This window comes from Acomys russatus, chromosome 28 (genome assembly GCF_903995435.1).
Source record: "Acomys russatus chromosome 28, mAcoRus1.1, whole genome shotgun sequence".
Lineage (NCBI taxonomy): Eukaryota > Metazoa > Chordata > Mammalia > Rodentia > Muridae > Acomys > Acomys russatus.
Window position 1 is genome coordinate 13,599,397 of NC_067164.1, and position 24,245 is coordinate 13,623,641.

Sequence of the window (24,245 nt, forward strand, 5' to 3'; positions counted from 1 at the left end):
GCCACGCCCCTCCCGTCCCGCTTTTCCCCGTTCTTCTCCGCACTGTGACGTTCCGCGAGAGGCACGGAGCGTAAACAGCGCAAGGCATTTCGGGAGCGGGATTGTTTCGTGCAGGAAGCAGGCTCCATTTTAGCGCCGCCCGCCGTCGCCATCTGTTTCTCTCCTCCTCCTCCTTCCCCCTTGTCCCTGTGGTGGTGGAGCCCCCAACAAGGAAGGCTGAAGCCCCGGGGCAGGCGGAGGCCGGTGCGCAAGGAGGGAAGGGAAACCGAGGACGGGAGGAAAGGGGGGCTGCGCGCGTAAGGAGCTGAGTGGAGCGGGCCAGGTCGGAGCGCGCGGCCCGCCGGACGGACTGACGGACGGACTCGTGCGCCTGCGGCCGCGGCTGCGGCGACCGCGCGACTCGCGTCCCGGCGGCGGCGGCGGCGGAAGCCGGAGGGCAGCCATGGCGGCCGACAGCCGGGAGGAAAAAGGTGAGTGCGGAGGACGGGGCCCCGGGGCGGCCGGGCGCGGGGGGACCCGGTAGCCGTGGCCTGCGGGCGGGGCTGCTGGAGGTTAGCGTCTCGCGCCGGGCGGCCGGGCGGGCGGCCCACCGCGCCGTGACCCGCTCCCTGAGACCTGCCTGGCCTGGCGTCCTCCCTTCCACGGGGCCTGATAACCTCGGCCAAGGCTTTGGTTCGGCCGGGACTTCACGCCCCGAGAGCGATTGGGAGAGGGCGGGCTATGAGTTACCTGTTCCCCAGGCGTGTTACCTGGTAGGATTATGCGGCTGTAATGCGTATTTTCTGAACTCACTTTCCGGATTTACTTTTTCGAAAATAACCTCCCACAGTCAGCGCTGATACACTAGCTTACGTCATACGGGTGGAATATTAATCGCGAGAAATACATATAAGTAACTTCTAACTGTTCTTTTGGGTAAGGTAAGAGTCGCCCCTTTTTATTAGAGTACTTCGGAAAGGAAGACGCTTGACAAAACGCGTCCGCTCCCCCCCCCCCCCCAAAACAGTTCTGGTAACTGATCTCCCAGAAGAGTTCATACCTCTCAGAAGGTTCAGCCAGGAATGCATAGGTGCAGATTATAGAGACCTAGAGAGATAAAGTGCAGGAACTTAAGTTGACAAAATGTTATTTTTTCTGAAATACTGACTTTTTAGACTCGACAAATGCCTGTGTACTTGAACCTAGAGAGTGGTCTCAATATTGATGCTGCTGCCTTGAGATCTTTCTCAGCTCTTATTTTTTTTCTAATTATGCTTCTTTTTTAAAATTCTCTGGTACAAATGATTCTTTGTTATAGTTAAAAATCAAGGTTATCTCTCTGTACAAGGGGCTAGTAAATAGCTACTGGAAGTGCCTAATGTCACTTGACCGTTGTCACATACCTATGAATGATAGGCAGAATTAAAACGATTAACAGTTGAACAAGGAAAAGTGAGGATGTTAAGTAACTTAAGTACCATTTTATTATGTTTTTTACCAGGAAATTACAAAGCTATATCCTCTAAGGCAAGGCAGGTGGGTCTCTGGAGTTCGAGGCCAGCCTGGTCTACAAAATGTGTTCCAGGACAGCTCGGGCTACACAAGAGAAACCCTTTCTGGAACCACCTCCGTCTTAGTCATGCGAAAAGTTAGACCTTTAATATATCTGTAATTTTTGGAAGTTCTTGATTAAACAAGTCTCAGAAAACAAAATTGCAACTACTGTGTTAATCACAGAATGAATTTTAAAGAGCCTCAGGAATTCTTGTTGTATTAGAATTTGTAATAAACACATTAATTTCTGTAATGCTCCAGTTAATCCTCTATACCTGGACAAATTACCAGCTCTCTGCTCTTCCTGTGTTGATGATTTGTCCAGAAAATAAGTTTGAAGCTTCACAGTTGACTTTTTGTTTTTGTTTTTTGATAATACTGGTAAACACTGCCTTATGTGTCTCTTACAGGCACAGTAGTATGGAACCACATCCCCAGGTCTGCATTTTTCTGTAGGATGAAGGAATGCACATCTTTTCTGTTAAAGTAAACATTTTGCATGAATTTTATTGGAGCCCCTGCAGTGTATTCTACAAAGAATAGTTAACTCAAAGTGTATATGAATTTCGTAAGTAACTTTCTACATTTCCAGACTTGGAGCTTCAAGAGGGCAAGGAGTATGCAAGAGCAGGGAGCGGGCAGTTTGTCCAGGTGGAGAGGGTTAACTGAAACATTACAGAAATTAATGTGCTTGTTACAAAGCCCACTACATTAAGAATTCCCGAGACTACTTAAAATTCATTCTGTAACACTCAGAAATTGCAATTTTCTTGTTTTCTAAGACTTTTTAAAAAAGATTTTATTTATTTTATGTATATGAGTGCTTCACTTGCATGTATACCTGCAGTCCAGAAGAGGACACTAGATCATAAAGACGGTTGTGAGCCACCATGTGGTTGCTGGGAATTGAACTCAAGACTTCTGGAAGAGCAGCCAATGCTCTTAACCTCTGAGCCATGTCATCAGCCCAAGACTTGTTTTTTTAGGGATAGGTTTAAAGGTGTCTTTTAAAGTAATTGTGTCCTCTGTGCCTTAAATATTTACATGGTTGACCTTCTTAAATAACTGAGCATGGGCAGTATAAAATCTATAGCTTAGTTTTAGTAATACACATACATACACACAAACAGCTGTGTACATAGCTTGTGTACACTTACATGAATGCTGTGGCCAACACTATTGTGAGCTGAGGAGAGGCTCTATAGAAGTATGGATTCAGTATACATCCCCTTCCTTCATTTTGGTTCTCCTGTAGCAGAAGGAGATGTAAAGTAACAAGATACTATCATTAGGTGGTATGGAGGGTAGGAAATACTGATGGGAAGTCTCTCCAAGTCTCTGGACATCATTTAGAGACGTGATAGTTTGCAGGCTGGGAAGGATGGCTCAGCAGCGAAGGGCACTTCAGTCCACTTGTGAGAACCCAAGTTTGGTCCCCGGAACGCACATGTCAGCTTACAAATGTTGTTAGCTCTAGGATCTGATGTCTGACCTGTGCCCGGCCTGCTCCTGGTGCACATACATGTGGGCAAAACAATCTTGACACATTTAGAAGAATAGTGTCTTTTAATGACTAAAATATGTTTGAGGAATTATCCTAATGTAAATAAATGTGCTTTGCATGATAGCAGAAGGAGAGGTTGCAGGACATCCTGTTGCTTAGTTTTACCCCACAGAAGCTGCAGTAAGAAAATTGAAAAAATAAGTGGTTCCTTGCACAGGTTTGAAAATGTGTATTTAACAACTCAGTTTTCTTTAAGTAGTCATGATCTGATGCTGAGCGCTGAGGTGAACAGTGCTGCTTGATCCTCAGTCTTCTGTGGTCACATGTGTGTCCCAGATAGAGGCTACTCTGCCACGCCAGTCTCTCTGGAGTTATGTAGAGTTGTGAGATTTTTGGTTTAGTCATTTACATTCTTTGGATTTCGTTTTAGAGTTACTCTTTTGTTTTTGTTTTTTTCAAGACAGGGTTTCTCTGTGTAGCCTTGGCTGTCCTGGACTCACCCTGTAGACCAGGCTGGGCTCAAACTCACAGCGATCCGCCTGCCTCTGCCTCCTGCGTCCTGGGATTAAAGGTGTGCGCCACCACGCCCGGCTTTAGAGTTATTATGAAACATAATCATCTAAGGCTAAGCTACTTTGAAAATCTTGCTTCTATTTCTGTCTAAAATGCTACAACAAGTGGGCTTATTAGCCTTGTTGCTTTTAATATCTCTTTGAGGTGAAGACAAGACTCTATAGTGATTCCAGTTTGTGTTACTTTGATTTACTTCCTGTACCTAGAAATTGTACCTTTACTTTAAACTCAGTTTACTGGCAATTTGTCAGACAGTGATTTCATATATGAAAAATAAAGTAAATACAAAGCATTAGCAGATGACTCCTTCTGTGGAGGTAATTAACTTGTTTTGTTGTTGTTGTTCTGTTTTTCTAGACAGGGTTTCTCTGTGTAGCCGTGGCTGACCTGGACCTGGACTCCCTTTGTAGACCAGGCTGGCCTCACACTCAGAGGATCCACCTGCCTCCAGAGTGCTGGGATTTACAGGCTCCTGCCATGGCACCTGCATCATTAACTTGTTCTTTAAAAAGTTTTTTTGTTTTTTTTTTTTTTAAAGAAAATTGAGGCAGCCTTTAAACTGAACACTGACTTAAATAAAATTTGGGTTTGCAAATGTTGAAAAGTTGCAAGATAATGATCGCTGATACTTAAATTTTGTTAAGATGTTTACAAGATGCCAAAACCATGTAGGGATTGCTGCACATTGCTCAGGACGTAACCTCATTGATACATGACTATAAACGCAACCAAAACTTTGGTTCCTCTGTGCCTTGATGCCAATGGAACTGAGCCTTAAGACTTTTGCATCAGCATTATAAGTTGCCAGCATATAATCATACTAGAATAAGGCAGATAAAGTACTGCTAAACATGAGGGAGCAGTATTGTCATTAGAAATACCAACATGGCCTGTGTTTAGACAGTATTAGTTGTTTCATTACCAAAAACCCAGAGCACCTCTTGAAAAGTCTTGACATGTTACCTTCTCTGTTTTAACAGAAGATTGCCAAGACTGCTCCAGCTGGTTGTTTTCAGGTGAGAGAACCTGGGCCCCTAATGATAGTCCTTCAAAAAACAAAAATAAAGTATGTTTTTATGTAAAATACTTGGCCTTTTTAAAAATAAAGCATACAGTAACCCACTTAATTTTACTGACTTAATATATAGCCTTTGAATGAATTTGAACCTTAGTTCTAAATAGAAATATTATTGAATGAAGTCAGTTTTGTTGAGCTAATTTTATTGCACTGCCTATATTTTGACATAAAATGTTTTGTGATAGTTTAATTTTGAAATAGATTTAGATGCCTTAAAACTATTTTTAGGTCTGTAGTTTTCTATGTATGTAACAAAGGAAAACAAGTTTGTGGTTTTTGTTTTTTGTTTTTTTTTTTTGTTTGGTTTGGTTTTTTGAGACAAGTTTTCTCTGTGTAGTCCTGGCATTGCTGACCTCACTAGTGTAGACTAAGCTGGCCTCAAATTCCCACTCCCCAGTGAAAAGTTTGCTTTAATCACACAATCACACAGAAATTAGGATTATTTTACAGTACATGAATTATAGGTCCATAGAGCTTTTAACCTGGTGTTCTAGCAATCTATGTTCCTTTTACTGTGATCTTAGGTGAGTGTGCTGCTATCATCATATATTCAATGTATGTAAGAAAGGGCTTTTTAAACTTTTACCACTTGTGACCACCTTCATCAAAGAGTCTTAGGTGATTCTAGATATATAGGCATACAAAATAGATATGTTTCAAATATTTATAAATAATTATAATGTAATTTTACTGTTAAAGAGAAACATTTGCATACTAATGAGAAAAGCTATGTTTGTTTTAGTTTTACATAAAGAATTAAACCTTGGTTGAGTATTTGATACTAGAGGTGGTTGAATATCTATTTCATTTCACATAAGTCTGTACTGCTTTAAGGTTAGTTCAGACATTGTTGGAAATCCTTTTTAATCTCAAACTAAGCTTCACTTAACATTTATTGCTGCAAAACTCAATTCAAAGAGCAGTTTTTTTGTTTGCTTGTTTGTTTTTTTGTGTCATTTTGAGACAGGGCTTCTCTGTGTAGCCTTGGCTGTCCTGTGCTTGCTTTGTAGACCAGGCTGGCCTCACAGAGATCTGCTTGCCTCTGCCTCCGCTGAGATTACAGGTGAGTGCTGCTGTACCCTGCTCAAACAGCAATTTTAAAAGTCAGATATTCTATTACATTCTAAAGATGCATTTGATATTAACCTATTGAGGAATATCTGTATGAAAATATCTTCATTTTCTACAAGAAAGTCTGTTCACCCCACACTGTTACCAGGTTGACACATAATGTCAAGCATCAAGACAGAGTGATAGGAAGTGTATTAACCTTAGAGAAAGTGGCCCTAAAGTTAATATGTTTATTCTCTAATTACATAAGGAGATAATTATTTCTTTACCACCAAATGCCAGAGGCAGTGTTAATGAGTCCTTTATAACTAGTTCCTTATAAGTTGAAAAATGAAGTGTATGCACAGTATACTTTTTGTAACAAGTGAATGAAGTCACCAGAAGAATCACAAGAAATTATTATATAATACCTACTGTTATAAGCTCATTGATTTTTTTTTTTTTTTTTTTTTTTTTTTTTTTTGGGTTTTCTGAGATAAGGTTTCTCTTTGTAGCCATGGCTGTTCTGGACTCACTTGGTAGACCAGGCTGGCCTTACTCACAGAGATCCACCTGCCTCTACCTCTGCACTTCACTGCTCATTGTTTTTTGTTTTTTAAGCCAGTTTTTTGTTAACCTGTAACTTTTAAAATTGCTGGAAGTAAAATGAAAAGATATTTAGTAGTTTCGAAAACATCTTCAACTTGTAATTTCTCTCAGCAGTAAAGGTTATGTTCCCTCTCTATGAACCTGGGTAGGCTTTTATTGGTTGTCTCTAAAAATGCTGAGATGGTGTTGCTGAGTTTGTCTAGTACTTGGTGTTTTGGGACAGGATACACTGAGAGCTCTAGCCCACACTGGAGCTGCCATAAAGGGGAGTGATTGTGGAAAAAGACCCAAGAAAGCTTTGCTTATTTTGGGTTTTCTCAGTATGTTATTTAGCCAAAAGTATTTTGGCCATTGTTAGATTTTTGGTTGTGAATCTAGCCTTTAACAGCTGAGCCATCTCTCCAGCCCATGAGCCATTCTTAAGACCCTTGTAGCCTCAGCTGTTATCATATTCCAAACATTGGAGAGACCCCATGTGGTCCTCTAGAAACATGAGCAATAATGAAAAATGTTGTCTTACAATATCCTATTCCATTGCGGCATGTATACACTTACTGAGAGATTTGATGCTCTGAACCAGGCTTTACATATGATGGAGCCTGTGGTGTTACTATAAAAGAGTTGAAGTGGGTAAGGTTTATGGAGGCCTGGTGGCACTCAGGAAGGATAAGCAGGTCACCAGGATGAGACTTGATAGGCTGTGACCATATGGTGGGGAAGGAGGTCCCCTTCTGTCACAGACCTACTGGAGAGGAACAGTGAAAGAGAGAGGTGGGGAGGAACAGGAGGATACAAGTGAGGGAAAACAATTGAGATGTAACCTGACTAAATTAATTAAAAAAAGAAAGATATCACTATGGTAAGAAAAGCTTATAGGTTGCAACACTCATTAGGAGTTTAAGTATATTTCTTTTTCTTTACACAATGATTATTTGTGTGTTGTCTTCCCTACCTCATTGGCCCTTATAGTGCTCCCTCCATCTTGTCCTCTTTTATGTCACATGTATGTTTCAAATTTGCATTTAGATTCTTTGTGTGTTATTAATGCCTGGTTAAAGGTGAAAAAAATTAGAGCTCAGAAAACTGGATTTCCCAATTCCTAGTTACCATAGGATGGATAAGCTGATTTCTTCATCTCCTAGCCTCTTTCCTATACATCTTATTTCAGTGAATACGTTAGTGGCTTCAGTGATAGAGAAAATAAAATGTTACTTACACCAAGGAATAGCAAAACATTTTATTAATAGATAGACTTTGTGAGCCACAACAATGGTTATATATCTGTCACTACTTGATAAGACTATATACTTAGCTTATTACTATAGAACAAATAAAATGATAACACATTTAGAAGATTAGTATTCTGTATTAAGTAGTTGTAAATGTTGCTGGGTATACAGAGCAAAGGCTTACGACACATTAAATTGAAATTTATACTACTATTTAATACTAAGGTACTTGTATTGTGTTGTGGTCTCCATCTGACTGTAGGTTTAGAAAGCTTGAACTTTAGACTCACCCATTTGCACTAAAGAAGTATTTTGGTCAGGTTTCCTTTTTATTTTTTTAAAGATTTGTTTGTTTTATATTATATATAGTAATGTTTTTGCCTGTACGGAAGTCTGTGCCTGCCTTATGCCTGTGGAGGTCAGAAGAGGCATCAGTTAACCTGGAACTGGAGTCAAGGAGAGTTTTAAGTCTATGTGGGTTCTGGGAACTGAATCCTGGTCCTCTGTAGGTGCTGTTAGCTACTGAGCTATCTATCTAGCCCAGAGCTTCTAATTTAACTGTAAAGGCCTGATGAGAAAACATGCTGTCTTTTTTTGGTATTGTCACAGAATTGAAAGTGCTAACATGCTAGCAATAAGATGTTAAGTAGGCATTGGTTAACAGCTTGGAAAAGTTTGGATACATTTTCTAAAACAGCAGTCAGTACCCAATCTCGAGTTTCTTAAAAACGTTACACTATAAAATTACTTTATATAAAGAGTCATGATGTAGGTATGCCATTGAAATCTAAATTTGTATAGTTTTTGTTTTTATATTTAGGTTAAGCACACGAGGTGTGATGCTGGTTTTGGGGGTTATTTCTCATTGAAATTAGTTATTTGATGGAAAGATTTGCCTGTTTTCACTGATCTGTGGCCCTCGGTCCCCCCGCCCCCATAATTTTTACTGTTTTCTATGACTGTATTTCATCTTTTCAAGACCTGTTAAAGAGCTTTGGGCAGTAATGGTTAAACATTTGCCAATCAGTTGTTATACATTTTATATTTTATGTGTATAAGTGTTTTGTGTGTCTGCACCTCAAGTGTACCTGGTGTTCACAAAGGCCAGAAGGTTGTGTTTGCTTCCCTGGAACTGGACTTGGGGATGATTGTGAGCCATCCAAGGTCCCGGGACCTGAACACAGGTCCTTAACACATGCTCTTAGCCACTGATCACCTCTCCAGCCGCTAACTCACATATAGAGTCTAAAACGGTGCTCGCCATCAGCCTTTTTATTCAACATACTTTTTCACTAAGTAGGTGAAGAAATACAACTCATCTCTTCATTTTAGAAAAGTGAAGTATCAGCTACATACTCACAGTACCCAGAGAAGTCAAATATTATGTCAATAACTAATTTTCTGATATTTTATAAATAGACATTTTTGTTCTCTGTGTAACCTTGCTTTCCTGTTTCTTGTGTGAAGTGTCAGAGTATGACTGGTGGGGAGTCATACGTTATATATGGACTTGAAATTACTAACGTTATTGTGCTTTGAGTGGGCTTTGTTTTACTGTAATTGTTTCATCATGTTATGCCGTACAATTCCTTACCAGTGTAAATTTGCAAAGATATTTCTATACTGGAAGATGTACTGTTTGCTATGAGCTGTGGCATATACTGCATACTTGATTTAAGTTGGTATTTCTATGTATTTCAAGATTTATTTCCCTGTTGGATTGAGGGTAGGAAGACAAAATTGAGTTCTAAATTTTGGGGGATCATGGACTATGCCAGTTTAGATAGAGCTTACTTTCTGAACAAGTAAATAATCTCTTTTATTACCAGGCTGCAAATGTTTAGACTGTAGCACAACATTTATTTTGCTGTGTATGCCAGGCTTGGTTCTGGAGTTTGAGAACCCCCTGCTCGGTCTCAGTAGTTTTAATTCTTATTTTGATGACAATTTCAGATAAAGGAGTTACAGAAGTAGTACACAGGATTTTTTTTATACTTAACTGCATTCTATAATTTTTACCATTTGTCATGTTGGTCTTTTGTCATTCTCATTTTCTCTCTGGCACTTATTCTACCTTCAAGTTGATCTGTCTTCAGTGATCTCATGGGTATATGTGTGCAGGCCCATTTTTTTCTTTAACTGTTTATTTGTTACGAGTAAGAAAGATATATCTTTTCCAGTTAAGCCTCCGATATGGCTAAATTTCATCTGTCTTGTTTCATATAGCGTGAAGTAGTTTTTTGTGTTTCATAAAAACATACAGGTTTTGCCAATTTGTATGTATCACAAAAATACTACTCATTTCTAAATGGACCGTATTTGGAGGTTTTGTGTCATCCTATTAATACTTTGATTACTCTGGTTTAGTGGGTTTGATCCTTGAGTAAACACCTTTGAAGGGTATGGACACTCTTAATTACTCAAATGCTTTTTAATAAGTACTAAAAAAATGGTTAATGATACTTATTTTATTTCTAATTTTTATATTTGTTTACAGATGGGGAACTTAATGTTTTAGATGATATTTTGACTGAAGTGCCAGAACAGGATGATGAACTGTATAATCCAGAGAGTGAACAAGATAAAAATGAGAAAAAAGGTAAGAATTCTATTATTTTTTATTAAAATTTACAGTTTAAATAAAGGAGATTTAATTTGTTAGGAAAAATCTTTGTTTTTGTACTTGTACCTTGGGGCTTTGTACCAAAGCCCCATAATACACTGTTCAACATAATAGACCCCAATGGGTGTGAGTAAAAGTACTCTAATAAGAGGCTACATACAGGGTGAGGTGGTGCACTCTTGGAATAGCAGCACTCAGGGAGGCAGAGGCAGGTGGATTACTGTGAGGCCAAGGCCAGACAGAAACCCTGTCTTGGGGGGTAGGGGGAGGGGAGACAGAAAGGATGAAAGAATACAAGGCTGGGAGAATGATTTTGCATTTTAAGAGCACTTGTTTTTGCAGAGAATTAAGGTCAGTCCTAGTGCTCCCATGGCAGCTCACAGTTAAGATGGGACCCCACACCCACTTCTGATCTCTGTTGGCACAGACACATCTTGAGGTACATGTAGGCAGAAAGCACGTGCAATAATAAAAATAATATTTAAAACCTTTTAAATAATGGGTTTTTAGTTCAGCAGTTGGAAAGATGTTTGCTTAAATTTGTTTTGGAGTTAAAATTATTTTATGAATTTTTTTGGTTTGCTTTTTTTTTCTTGTTGTACCTGATACATGTTATTTTTAAATCTTGGTGAAATGAATGGAATAATGCAAATACTTTTGCATGTCTTTTTAAATTGTGTTTTAAAGGATCAAAAAGAAAAAGTGAAAGATTGGAATCTACTGATACCAAGCGACAAAAACCTTCCATCCATTCAAGACAATTGATTTCTAAGCCACTAAGTTCATCTGTTAGCAATAATAAAAGAATAGTTAGTACAAAAGCAAAGTCAGTTCCAGAATATAAAAATGAAGAGTATCAAAGATCTGAAAGGAACAAGCGTCTAGATGCTGATCGAAAAATGCGTCTGTCAAGCAGTTCCTCTCGAGACCCATACAAGAGTCAACCAGAAAAAACTTGTCTACGGAAAAGGGATTCTGAAAGAAGGGCCAAGTCTCCTACACCAGATGGTTCTGAGGTAGTAAATGTTATTGCAGATAATAAAGCAGTTCTTTTTGAGGCTTTGAACTCTATTCATCTTGACCTTGTCTGTTAATGACTGCTGATTCCCTTTTTCTTTAAACATCAGAGAATTGGGCTTGAAGTTGACAGACGAGCAAGCAGATCCAGCCAGTCTTCAAAGGACGAAGTGAACTCTGAAGAGTATGGGTCTGACCACGAGACAGGGAGCAGTGGTTCTTCTGACGAACAGGGCAACAACACTGAGAACGAAGAGGAAGGAGTGGAAGAAGATGTAGACGAAGATGAAGATGTAGACGATGATGTCGATGATGATGAGGAAGTGGATGAAGAGGCGGAGGAAGAGGAGGAGGAAGATGAGGAGGAGGAAGATGAGGAGGAGGAGGAGGAAGAAGAGGAAGACTATGAACAGGATGAGAGAGATCAGAAGGAAGAGGGGAATGATTATGACACCCGAAGTGAGGCCAGTGATTCTGGTTCTGAGTCTGTTTCCTTCACAGATGGATCTGTCAGGTCTGGCTCAGGAACGGATGGATCAGGTACTATGTTTTCATGAGACAGTTTGTCCTCCCCTTTTAGGAGGCTTGGGCATGATAAAGGGTTATTTTTTTCATTTTTTACAGTTGGTTATGGGTCCCTGAATTTTAATAATTTAGAATACCATTCACAGACTTCAGTTAGTGTGTTTGCTGGCTGTGAATTGTTTTAGTATATATCAAAGTATTTATTTGTACAAGTTTTATCACTGGAAACAATCAGATACATAGGCCTTTGATGTGTATTCACATGATACTTTTCTATTAGGTAGAATGCCCTTTAATCGCCAACATGTGGCAGTAGAGCCAAAACAATCTTTTTTTCTGAAGCACAAGATTATCTTTTTATTCTGTACATATGAGTTGACTGAGATAGCCTGTGATCTTAGGTACTGGGGAAGGTTAGGCAAGACGATCAGGGGTTTGAGGAGACACTGTCTCAAAAGCAAAACCAAAAAGTGTTGATGTGAAGAATCTTCAGTTATTTTGGAGGTGTGTTAAACTGCACGTAGCTGGGACTAGAGGAAATTTTTTTAAAGGAATTGTATGTTTGGGGTATTGATCAAATAATGTGGTTGTTGAAAAGGTTAGGACCTGAAATACTTTTAATTTTTACATTCTTACATGAACCTGTTACTGTAGTCCAAGTACTTCATACTACATTGCATTAAAATATAGAGATTACATTTTAAATTGAAAGGGTAGAGGATCAGTTTACAAGTTGGCAACTTTTATTAATACACTGTTTTAAAAGAGCTACCTTGAATTCTGAAAATTGCTTATTGGGATCTACTTAAGACACGATACATAGGTACTTTTTTTAGTAGGGTTTTTGTTTTGTTTTTTAATTGCTTGAAAGAAAAATGGGGTCACTATGAAAGTTTTTTATTTGGGTATGCTAGTTGTCGTTCTTAAGGTTTATTTATTTTGTATGCAGTATTATGTCCGCAAATGAGAAGAGGGCATCGGATCACACTATAGATGGCTGTGAGCCACCTTTTCGTTGCTGGGAATTGAACTCAGGACCTCTGGAAGAGCGCTCAGAACTCTTAACCTCTGAGCCGTCTCTCCAGCCCAGATATGCTAGTTTTTAAATATCAGGCCACATTTAGTTTTAGTATCACTACTTTTCTACATTCTACTTTATCCAATTTACCTTTTCTCATATTTTTTAGTAATTTATAAAAGAACTTACTGGTTGATTAAAAAAAAAAAAAAAAGCTTTATTTTCCTAAGAGATTTTCATTATGCTACAAATTCAGCTGGGCAAGATGTTCTGCATTGATTTCACCACCACTACCACCACCACCACCATATTATCTCTGTGAGTGATTTTTAGCTATAAGAGACATTGCTCTTTTAGGCTAAGGAATTACTCTTGAAATGTTTAGGAAAGAAAAATTTAAAAACATACTACAGCTTTGGAAAAAGGTGTAGTAGTAATAATTAAAACACTCCTCCCCCAACCCCCCACCGCAGAAGATTAGCCAGTCCTAGAATGACCCACTTGGCTTTCAAGTTCGTGGTGCCATTACTAAAAAATTGCCAGGATGTTCTTGCTTCATACATTAATAAAAGTGTCATGGGCAATCTGCAACACTTGTATTACAGCACATCATAGTAAGTATTAATGCTTTCAGAAAACAACGAAAATCTATAAAATCTCTCTTTCATTTACCAGGAAGAATAGAGCATAGGTCTTGTATTCTTGTATTCTCTAAATTGAAGGCCTGCCTTTCAAACTGTCTTGCAACTAAGGAAATGTGGGACTTCAGTATTGCTTGTTTATTGTTGTTTGTTTGTTTTTGTCATGGTTTCCTATTTGTAAATCTTAATGAGTCTGCTCTAAGAATTAAGAGAGAAAAGAATTTAGTTTTTTAACTGATATACAGTGTGACCATTGATAATTTTTTTAATATTTCCATTGTTTTTACAAAAATATTTTATTCTTTTTATATTCCTTATCTCCCAGTAACGACCGCAATGACAAGGGACATGAGAGCTAATTCAGTCTCAGTTCTCATGTATTTATACAGTTCCTAATTAAGCTTGATGTCATTCTTATATAATATGTAACCTGAACCGTTTTCTGTGTACTGAATATACTCCCCCCATTCTCTTAGGTAAATACATGGACTACCATTAAGACCTTAGTGGTATACAAAAAGAACGATCTAGAATGCCAGCGGTGAGATGGAATTGAAAACACAGACGTGGGGAATCAATTTCTAGTTATGTTCATGTGTGTGTGTTTTCCAGTCGGAATGATTGTTTGAGTACATCACAATAAGACTTCTGATGACGATGGTAGTGTAGTTCAAACAATTAGCAGGACTTAGTACAGCGCTGCCTGACACATACAAAATATATACTAGGTTTTATTGAAGAAAATTATTTTCTTTACAAATTTCCCTCTCTTGCATAAAACTTTTTCATAAAGCAGTTGAGTAAGGACCTGATTTCTGTTTATGTACTTTTATTATTTGAAATTTGTGACAGGGTCAAACATACTTTTTAGCGGTGTTTTTTTGTTTTCTGTTTTTGTTTTAATGAGACAGGAAGTTGACCAGTGGGAAGATAAAGAAACATGACTAATATTTAAGAGCTGGATAAGAAGACTAGATCCAGGACAAGTTCTCGTTTGAAATACCCATGCTAGCTTCTTTTGTATTGTGATATTTTAAAAACTTGTCTGGATTTTTGTTTTAGATGAGAAAAAGAAGGAAAGGAAGAGAGCTCGAGGCATATCACCCATTGTTTTTGATAGAAGTGGCAGTTCTGCGTCAGAGTCATATGCAGGTAATCCCACTTCATTTTAGCATAATAGATGAGACTGTAACTTGCTATAGAAAGTATGGAGGCTGTAGTTCAGTGTGAATTATTGACTTTCATTAGTACTGAATTTTTGGCATGTTTAGTGTAATAATTCTAGGAGAGACTAAGCTTTTTCTTATTTTAAACCTGTTCTGTTACTGCTTCAGTGAAATTTTCAATTTTCACATTTTTTTTCTCTTGGAAGATGATGATTCAGTGACTAGTTTTCTGAGTGGGAAACTGTTCAAATATCCCAAAAAAAGAAAGAAAAAAGAAAAAAAAAAAATCAAACAGCTCAAAAAGCAAAACACTCGTACACATTGAGAAATATATTTTTTGTGTGTGGGTGCGCCAGGAAGAATTAATTTGTCTTGAATGAGAATTTTATGTGACAAGACTGTAGAAATTTTGTCTTCATCTATTAAAGCTCAATCTGAACAAATGTACTTTGGCTAAATACAGGTTCAGAAAAGAAGCATGAGAAATTATCATCTTCCGTTCGTGCTGTCCGAAAAGGTATCATTTAAATTTGAAATTGTTTTCATTGCATGCTCCATAAAGCCATTATTTTATCTTATTGGTTCTCCATTAATAGTTTTTAATGTGGTCATGTTCCGATACATCATGTCAAGGGAGAAAAGATTATAAACTTGAAAGAAATCTTTGTGTCTGCTTTCTCTTGCCTATCTTTAATAATTGTAGGCAGAACCATTTTGGTTTCTAATATAATGATTGGCACATATTTGGATGTATGTTTAACAGCATGATAGTCTCTGATCAATCTTTAAATGAATCTGGTAAAAGTTTATAGAACTTAAAGCTATTGTCATACTTTAGCATAGGTCTGATATACCGGAACATTGCTGGGTGAGGCTGCCCTGCAGAGTGCTGGCTCTCTCTCCTTACCTTTGCTTTATTCTGTTGTGCCTGAGCTTTCTAGGCTAACTGGGTGAATTAAGTTTTTCCTGTTTAGCTGGGTTTGGAGGGCTAATTTCTTATAGTTGGCACATTTATATGTAGTACTGTCCATGGTTAATAAATATGGATTTCTTTTTTTTTTTTTTTTTTCCCAGATCAAACCAGTAAACTCAAGTATGTGCTTCAGGATGCAAGATTTTTCCTCATAAAGAGTAACAACCATGAGAACGTGTCTCTTGCCAAAGCTAAGGTATTAGCCCTATTGAAACAGTCCTAATCCTGAAAGGATGAAATGCAGTTACAAATGAAAGTTCCCTCCAGTAGCCTAAGATGCTCTTTGAGTTCTCCAGTTGCCACTGCAAATCTGGTTTGTGGCAAATAAGGAAACCTGGTAGTGGCATGAATTTACTTTTTTATTTTATTCTAGAAATCATAGTACAGTGTTGAAGATTGTATTTATGCTGTAATATTTACATTTATACTGTGATAGATGTGTTTGTTAATATTTCCTTTTGTATTGAGCTATTACTATATTAAGTACAGTCACCTGTATTTAGAAAGAAGGGAAGCCATACTTTTAAAAGACCACTCTCAATGTTCACCAGAAGGTTTATCGGTTGCTGGAGGATACTGAATAAAAAAAGTACATTTGTGTTTTATACCAGTTACTATAATAGTTTCAAATTCTTGGTTTGAATCAAGTAATATTTTCAGCTTATCAGAATGTGCACAACCCTATCCATATTTCAGTTGGTATTAAGTATTTTCTAACTTGGGTCAATGATTACTCATAAAACTACAAAGAGAAAGTAACAGTCAGCAAGTAGCTTAGCCAGTTAGTTATACTGTTCTTTAGCTGAAGTGGGTTTAAGCTGATGCAATGAAGCCCTGACATGGAAAAGACTACCGATCGCTCCAAGAAAATGAAAGCTGCTTTGCCTTAACTTACTTTTGTCTTTAGTCTTTTTTTTTTTTTTTTTTAAATGGTTGAAACTAGTTTAGGAGTCAGATGACTGTGCTCCAGCTCTAGTTAAATACAGATCTCTTTGCTGGGTGTGGTGGCACACATCTTTAATCCCAGCACTCGGTAGGTAGAGGCAGGCTGATTGCTGTGAGTTCGAGGACAACTTGGTCTACAAAGCAACTCCAGGACAGCCAAGGCTAACACAGAAGAGAGACCCTGTCTTGTAAAACAAAACCAAGACAAAACACAAAACAAAACAAAACAAAAAACCCAAACCAAAACTCTTCAACCTACATAAAAATCTTGAATTAGAAAAACTAGAATTTTGACATTGTTCATTTATAGTTTTACTGCTGATAAGCCATTTTTAGTTATGTGATTAGAGCCAGGCGTGGTGGTGCACATCTGTAATCTCAGCACTCAGCACTCTGGGAGGCAGAGAGAGATGGTAGATCTCTGAGTTTGAGGCCAGCCTGGTCTACAAAGTGAGTCCAAGACAGCCAAGGCTACACAGAGAACACTGTCTCTGGAAAAAAACCAACAACAACAAAAAAAGTGATTAGGCACACCTATTCAATTTAGGAAGACAGAAGCTGTGATTCATCTTTCAGTAACACCTAAATCATTTTGATTTTAGAGTAATTGTAGAGATTGGTGTAGAATTCCAGTTCATAAGATTTTCCCGACAATTTCCTTTGTTTAAATTCTGTAAAATTGATTATTTCTTCATATTTTATCAGATAAGTGCATCCCAATTATTTTTACATTTGACAGTATTTTCCTGAGTCGGGCATGGTAGTGATGCCTTTAATCTCGACACTCGGGAAGCAGAGGCAGGTGGCTCTCTGTGAGTTCGAGGCCAGCCTGGTCTACAATGTGAGTCCAGGACAGCCAGAACTACAAGAGAACCTTGTCTGAAAAAAACAAAAAGAAGAAAAAAGACTTTTCCGTTACAGGTTTCTTAAATTTCAAACACCAACATAGTAATGTTTACTTTTTTTTTATCACTATAGTTAACAGATTTGTATTTAATTTTATGTTATCTTTGCATTATTTCTATAGGGTGTATGGTCTACATTGCCTGTAAATGAGAAGAAATTAAATCTGGCATTCAGATCTGCAAGGAGTGTTATCTTAATATTTTCTGTCAGAGAAAGTGGAAAATTTCAAGGTAAGAATAAAAGTAATTTGTTATTTTGGGTATATAAAAATAATTGCAGTAACACTTAATAAATTATTTTGTGATATTGTGGTTCCCTTAGGCTTTGCCAGATTGTCTTCAGAATCACACCATGGCGGATCTCCTATACATTGGGTGCTTCCAGCAGGAATGAGTGCAAAAATGCTTGGAGGTGTCTTTAAAATTGACTGGATTTGCAGGTAAATTACATTAGTACAGAGAAAGTTATGTTTTCAGTGGTTGAGAATAAAGGAAGAGTTCTGTAGTAGTTTGATACTCTCTGACTCTTGTACTCTTTTGGGGGAGGCCAGAGTGGTAGGGTTCCTTATTCTTAGACCTACTTGCGTTCAAGACATTACTGTGTTTTAAATAAAAACAATGTACCTGACCAGTTCATTGCCTCTTTAAGCTACTATAGGATGCTAAGAGGAGAAATGTGCTTTCTAGGAAGATCTGATATATTTATTTCATTACAGAATAGTTGTCTTAGCAATTTTGGGGACTGTTTATAATCTGCTTTGTGGTATGTTTTAAATAGCATTAAGACTTAGCTATGCAGCAGGGCTTGGTGGCACATGCCTGTAATCCCAGCACACGGGGAGGCAGAGGCAGATAGATCTCTGCATCTGAGGCCATCCAGAACTCCACAAAAAATCCTGTGTTGGAAAGCCAAACCAGCCAATCAACAACAACAACAAAATCCAAAAAACTTAACTATGTTTATTAGGAAAATTGATGAATTTTTACATTATAAATTATTACCACTACTTTTAGTCTCATACCAAATCAAGTCACTGTACAGAAAAGGCTAATTAACCAAGTGAAAAAGTCATATTACATTTAACATTAAATATCTGAAATGGACTATATGAATTATGTTTATAGCTTCATTTTGTTAGAAATCAAAGGAATTAGCAGCATTGGTAAAAATAAGGAAACTTAAGCTTGGTGGCACGGGTCTGTGGGGCTGAGGCAGGAACATCACTGAATTAAAGGCTGGGTTAAACTTCATATTAAGTTGAGATTGAGAAAACCAAATGAAGAGGGAAAACTGTTTCTGTTCATGAAAGTAGACTGGCAAAAGGAGGCACGTGGAAATATGCCATGATGTTATGTGAGCATTGCATCCTGTCCTGCACTGCATGTGTGCTGCATCCTGTCCCACACTGCACATTCGCTGCAACCTGTCACATACTGCACATGCGCCAGATCCTGTCCTGCACTGCACATGCGCTGCATCCTGTCATGCCTTGCACATGCACTGCGTCCTTTTCCCCACTGCACATGCACCGCATCCTGTCCCGCACTGCACATGCGCTGCAACCTGTCCTGCACTCCACACGTGCTTAATCCTGTCGTTCACTGCACATGCACTGCATTTTGTCCTGCATTGCACATGCGCTGCATCCTGTCATGGACTGCACATGCACCGCATCCTGTCCCGCACTGCACATGCATTGCATCCTGTCATGCACTGCACATGCACTGCATTCTGTCCCACACTGCACATGTTCTGCCTCCTGTCCTGCACTGCATATGCGCTAGCCAGGATTTCATGAAACTAAGTGGAAACACTGTATTTGAATTTAAATAGAGAAACAAAAAGGCTATGCAAATAGTTTTTGTTTCAAAGGCTTAACATTTTTAATTGTTTGATTTTGTTTGTTATTTTAAGACAGGATTTATATATAGTTCTGGCTATCCTAGAACTCAGTATGTAGACAAGGCTGGTCTTGAAATTCAGAGTGATCCTTCTGCCTCTGCATAACAAGTGTTAGGGTTAAAGATAGGCACTATCACACCTGACTCATATTTTTTAAAATCTCTCTGTGTGTGTATGTGTGTGTGTGCGTGCGCGCGCGCGCGCGTGCGTGCGTGAGTGCATGTGCCAGAGTCCAGAAGAGCATCAGTTTGCCTGGAGCTGGAGTTAAGCTAGCTGTGAGCCGGCTACTCTGGGTGCTGGGAACTGAACTCAGAATGTCTCTTAACACTGGGTCATCTCTCCAGCCCACGACTCTGATTACTTTCTATAGCTAAAATTAAAAGGCATCTAAATTTTGTTAAATAAATATAAAATTGGTTAAGTAAAGTATGTTTTGTCTCTTACATATGTTGTTTTGCAAAATGTCCGTGCCATAACATGTAGAAACAGTAAATTAAAAATTATAATTACAGTGCTTTGAAATGAGACTAGTGGTGATGTTAACTTTCTCGCTCCCTGGTTTACACGTATGTAGTTATTTAGAAAATAATTTACTTAAGTTATAATACAAACTTTAAAATTTTGGTGAGATGTCTCAGCATGTACATGTTATGAAATGAAGGACCTAGTTTGAACTCTAGGACACATGCACATACATGCACACATGCTATGAAAATTGGATGACAGATTATTGTTTTAGTTGACACAGGTTTTTTTTTAAAAAGTGACTTTAGCTGTGCGTGGTGGCATATGCCTTTAATCCCAGCACTCAGGCAGAGGCAGAGATAGGTTGGAGGCCAGCTTAGTCTACAGAGTGAGTCTAGGACAGCCAGAGATACCCTGTCTTGAAAAACAAAAACAAATGAGATTCACATTAGATGCTCAGCTAAAAATACTGAGTCCTGAAATTCATTGTAAGTTTGTTGAATCCCAAGTAACTCAGTCACTTAACAGGCATATGGAAATTGGAACAGAATGAATGCTTTTTTACAAATAAAAAAGGAGGAATGTTAAAGTGACCATGTTGCCACTTGGAATAAGCTCAGAATAACACTGTAATCTATGAAATACCCATTTATCTAGCTCTTTATCATCTATTGCCAGTAACCTACTTGTGTTTCCAATTCTTTGTCATTTATTCCAAATAACTTGTTTTCTAGCATTAATAGCCAAAGGCTTCACTGTTTTATATTTTATATTGTTAAATTTGTCCCCTACAGAGGGACTTCTCTTCCATATTTTCTGGTGCGCTGAACATTGACAATGTCATCTATGAACACCTTTCATAGCTTATTTGTTTAAAAAATGATTAGATCCCTATTCTGTAGCTGGTTGAGCAGGTAGTGTGGTCCATGGATCAAGGATGATGTTATTTATAATACATGCTAAATTTTGTTTTTTCCTATGGCACATCACAGTTGTCTGTTACATTCTAGCAATGTGTAAGTCTCTTCAGTCTAATTATGGCTGATGATTCTAAAAAGTCACAGCCTTAAATGATAATGTTTGGTTTTGTAAAGACCTTTACTTTGGATATTGGGTATTCTGCTATTAATACTTCCAGTGATAAAAATAAAAGTAGTTTGTAAATGTATTTTGTTAGCACTAGGATTTTAGGTTCGTGAATTTGTTTTGTTTTGCTTTGCTTTGTTTATTGAGACAGCTTTGCTAAAGACCTTTAGCTTGGATATTGGGTATTCTGCTGTTAATACTTTGATAAAAATGAAACTGGTCTGTAAATGTATTTTGTTAGCTCTAGGATTTCAGTTCTGTGAATTTGTTTTTTGTTTTGCTTTGCTTTGTTTATTGAGACAGGATTTATTCGTGTAACCTTGGCTGTCCTGGACTTACTTTGTAGACCAAGCTAGCCTCTGACTCACAGAGATCCTCCTGCCTCTGCCTCCCTGAGAGCTGGGATTACAGGCGTGTGCCTCTTTATCTGGCTTTGTGAATGTTTTAAACTGATAACTTGGAAGGGAAATAAAAATAAAAAATAAAAAGCATAAAGCCAGATATCAGTAGAGCTTTACCTACTTCTGAAACAAAGTTTAAGCATGTAGTACTATGCCAATTATTTCACCAACAGTAGGTTATCTTTTGGATACTCAAATTTGTATTGTAGGTTCAATAATTTGATATTTTTTAGAGACAGGTAATGGAATCCCCCCCCACCCCCCCCCCCCATGTTTTTCAAGACAGGGTTTCTCTGTGTAGGCTTGGCTGTCCTGGACTAGCTTAGGTCCTCGAACTCACAGTGATCCACTGCCTCTGTCTCCCCACTGCTGGCATTAAAGGCGTGCACCGCCAGGCCTGGCAGATAATTGAAGTCTTATCAGTGCTTTACATTTTCTTTTTTTCTTTTTTCCTTTTGTTTTGTTTTTGAGACAGGGTTTTCTCTATTTAGCCTTGGCTGGCTTGGATTCGCTTTGTAGACCAGGCTGGCCTCAAACTCAATAGCCATCTACCTGCCCCTGCCTCCTTGAGTGTGTGTACACCACCAGACCTGGCTTATATTTTGTTTCTAGCTGACACATGCTTGTTTCATAAATAACCCATATTCCATAATTGTGATCTATTGATAAGCTGTGCTTGATAGGTTAAATTGTAGCAAATGTATTTTTGACTTTAAAGTACTTTCAATGTAGGGATTCACAAAAGTTGTAATTCTTCTTAACCTAAAGAATACCTGTATTAATTTTTTGTTTTGTTTTGTTTTTGTTCTTTGGGAGTTTTCAAGAACAGAGTATTAAATTTTTTGAAGAAAAAGCTAGGTTTTAAACGAGCTCTCTGTAGGTGATTTTACATCCTGCGAGTGTAAGTGGTTCTTTACATTTTTGTCACATTCACAGGTAATAGTACTGCAAAAAGATTTTGCAGAAGAATAAATATACACTGTTTTATATTTAGGCGTGAACTACCCTTCACTAAGTCAGCTCATCTCACCAATCCTTGGAATGAACATAAGCCAGTAAAGATTGGACGTGATGGACAGGTCTGTTTAATTTTTAAGCTACATTAATCAGCGGTTTTTATAGACCTTTATTAAAGGATGCTTTAAAACGTTGTCTAGAAGATACAAATTGTGAAAAATGGAGAATATTTCTGGGAGTTTCTGCTTCCTGTGATTGTGACTGACTAGTAAGATACCTATTAACAATATTGGTATCCAGGTAAATGGTGTTTTCACTAATAAAACCAAAGGGCAAGGAATGAAAGATTAATGGCCCTGTTTTTGTAGTTTTTCATTTCAGATGTGGAATGCTTCATAAATCTACATCTTCCTTTCACAAGGGGCATGCTATTCTTGTCCTTGTCCAAACTATTCTGATTTTAGTATATGTGTTGATGAAGCAAGCACTCAAATTCTTTTAAAGTTTTGGAATTTATGGTATAGTTTTAGAATTAGCATTAACGTGTCTGTTTTTTTTTTTTTTTCCTGAATAGAAAATTGCCCACTGAAAAAACAGATGTATACACGTTTTAAAGTCTGCAAATTAAATTAAACGTGTAGTGATTTAAAATAAATCCAAACTTTCGGTGCTTATAACTTCTTTATGTGATTTGGTACCAACAGTTAACTATGTTATTCCTATTACTTACGAGTAAAAGTGTTGATAATTAAAAGCAACAATTTTGAATAAGTTATAGGTTAGACTGCCTCTGTAGGTATTTCAATTCTGATTCTCAGACATACTCTTTCTTCATTGTTTTAAGATGAATGACACAGGTATGTATTTTACACAAATACTTCTTTTCATAGAATGGACTAGAGTAGAGGGTAATACATGTTTTAAGCAGCTGCACTTTGGATGAGAGCCTGTTTCTACTGTTCACTTTGGAAGGGTTCCTGTAAATTATTAGAATCTCATGTTTAACCTCCTTGGGAAAAAGTCTTTGAGAAATCAGTGTTTAGTTCTTTTGAGAGATTCTGTGTTGTCTGTTAATTATTGCTTTACTATTCCAGGAAATTGAACTTGAATGTGGAACTCAGCTTTGTCTTCTGTTTCCCCCTGATGAAAGTATTGACTTGTATCAGCTCATTCATAAAATGCGTCACAAGAGAAGAATGCATTCTCAGCCTCGATCAAGAGGACGTCCATCCCGTCGAGAACCAGTCCGGGATGTGGGAAGGTTAGAAACGTTCTTTGGACTGATAATAGGCCCATGTATCGGGATAACATGATGGAGGAATGTGATTCGTCAAAAGTTTGTCCTGCGGTAAAGAAGAAAGAGAAAATCCTCAAATCAAGCTGCATGGACTAATTTGTGGCTTCATTGAGGATTTCACATGGTCACCTTGGTCTCAGTCATTTTTTTCAAGAGGAAAATGGGGATCTTTCCTAATGCAGAAAAAATAATTTACTAACAAGTGATGACCAGTTTAGCCTAGATAGTACTCAGAGAATACAGTACGCAAGTGAAATGAGGTAGGCATTTTGTTGCTAAGAACAGGCTAGAAAGAGGAAGAGGAGGAAGTCTTTATTCGCAAAAATTGTTAATATTTTATAAAAAGCCTTTTCTTTCAGGTGTGTCTCTGGATAAGCCTTATCACATATGGGACTTTTATAAAGGATCACTAATATTTTTTGAGAAGATGACGCCTCACTTAGAGGATAAAATGTTTTAAGTTATTTCATATTCAAGAGGAGCATTATTGGGACTGTTTGCAATTTTATCACCGTGATGTGTTAACCCCATTGCCACATATTCTGTAACATGTGCCCAGTGAATTCATACATCCTGCTGAGCTTCTGAAAACAATAGGTTCTTTCCAAAGGGGATCAAGTGGCCCTGGGAGACCCGGCAACAAACCAAAACGAAGGGCTGTTGCTGTGTCTGCTTACAGCTTCTCCCGATGCTGGCAGTGCCTGTGGACTAAAGTGTGTTTTAGAGGATCGCCATGCTTGTTGATCA

The 24,245-nt window shown here is 38.0% G+C and overlaps 1 protein-coding gene across 5 annotated transcripts in view; it reads left to right on the forward strand.

The window, feature by feature from the left end:
* The first annotated feature begins 219 nt into the window (after nt 1–219).
* Nucleotides 220–24,245, forward strand: part of Ythdc1 (YTH N6-methyladenosine RNA binding protein C1) — a 30,072-nt gene continuing 6,046 nt past the window's right edge. The window contains exons 1-12 of one of the 5 annotated variants that reach the window (XM_051170358.1): nt 406–470; nt 4,591–4,626; nt 10,074–10,175; nt 10,887–11,215; nt 11,327–11,756; nt 14,463–14,552; nt 15,030–15,083; nt 15,641–15,735; nt 17,512–17,620; nt 17,712–17,829; nt 22,239–22,323; nt 23,296–23,462. In XM_051170358.1, the coding sequence (XP_051026315.1) occupies nt 443–470; nt 4,591–4,626; nt 10,074–10,175; nt 10,887–11,215; nt 11,327–11,756; nt 14,463–14,552; nt 15,030–15,083; nt 15,641–15,735; nt 17,512–17,620; nt 17,712–17,829; nt 22,239–22,323; nt 23,296–23,462 (1,643 nt within the window). In that variant the 5' untranslated portion in view covers nt 406–442. Of the gene's footprint in view, nt 471–4,590; nt 4,627–10,073; nt 10,176–10,886; nt 11,216–11,326; nt 11,757–14,462; nt 14,553–15,029; nt 15,084–15,640; nt 15,736–17,511; nt 17,621–17,711; nt 17,830–22,238; nt 22,324–23,295; nt 23,463–24,245 lie in introns of all 5 variants that reach the window. The other 4 variants (XM_051170359.1, XM_051170360.1, XM_051170361.1 and 1 more) reach the window with 4 other exon arrangements.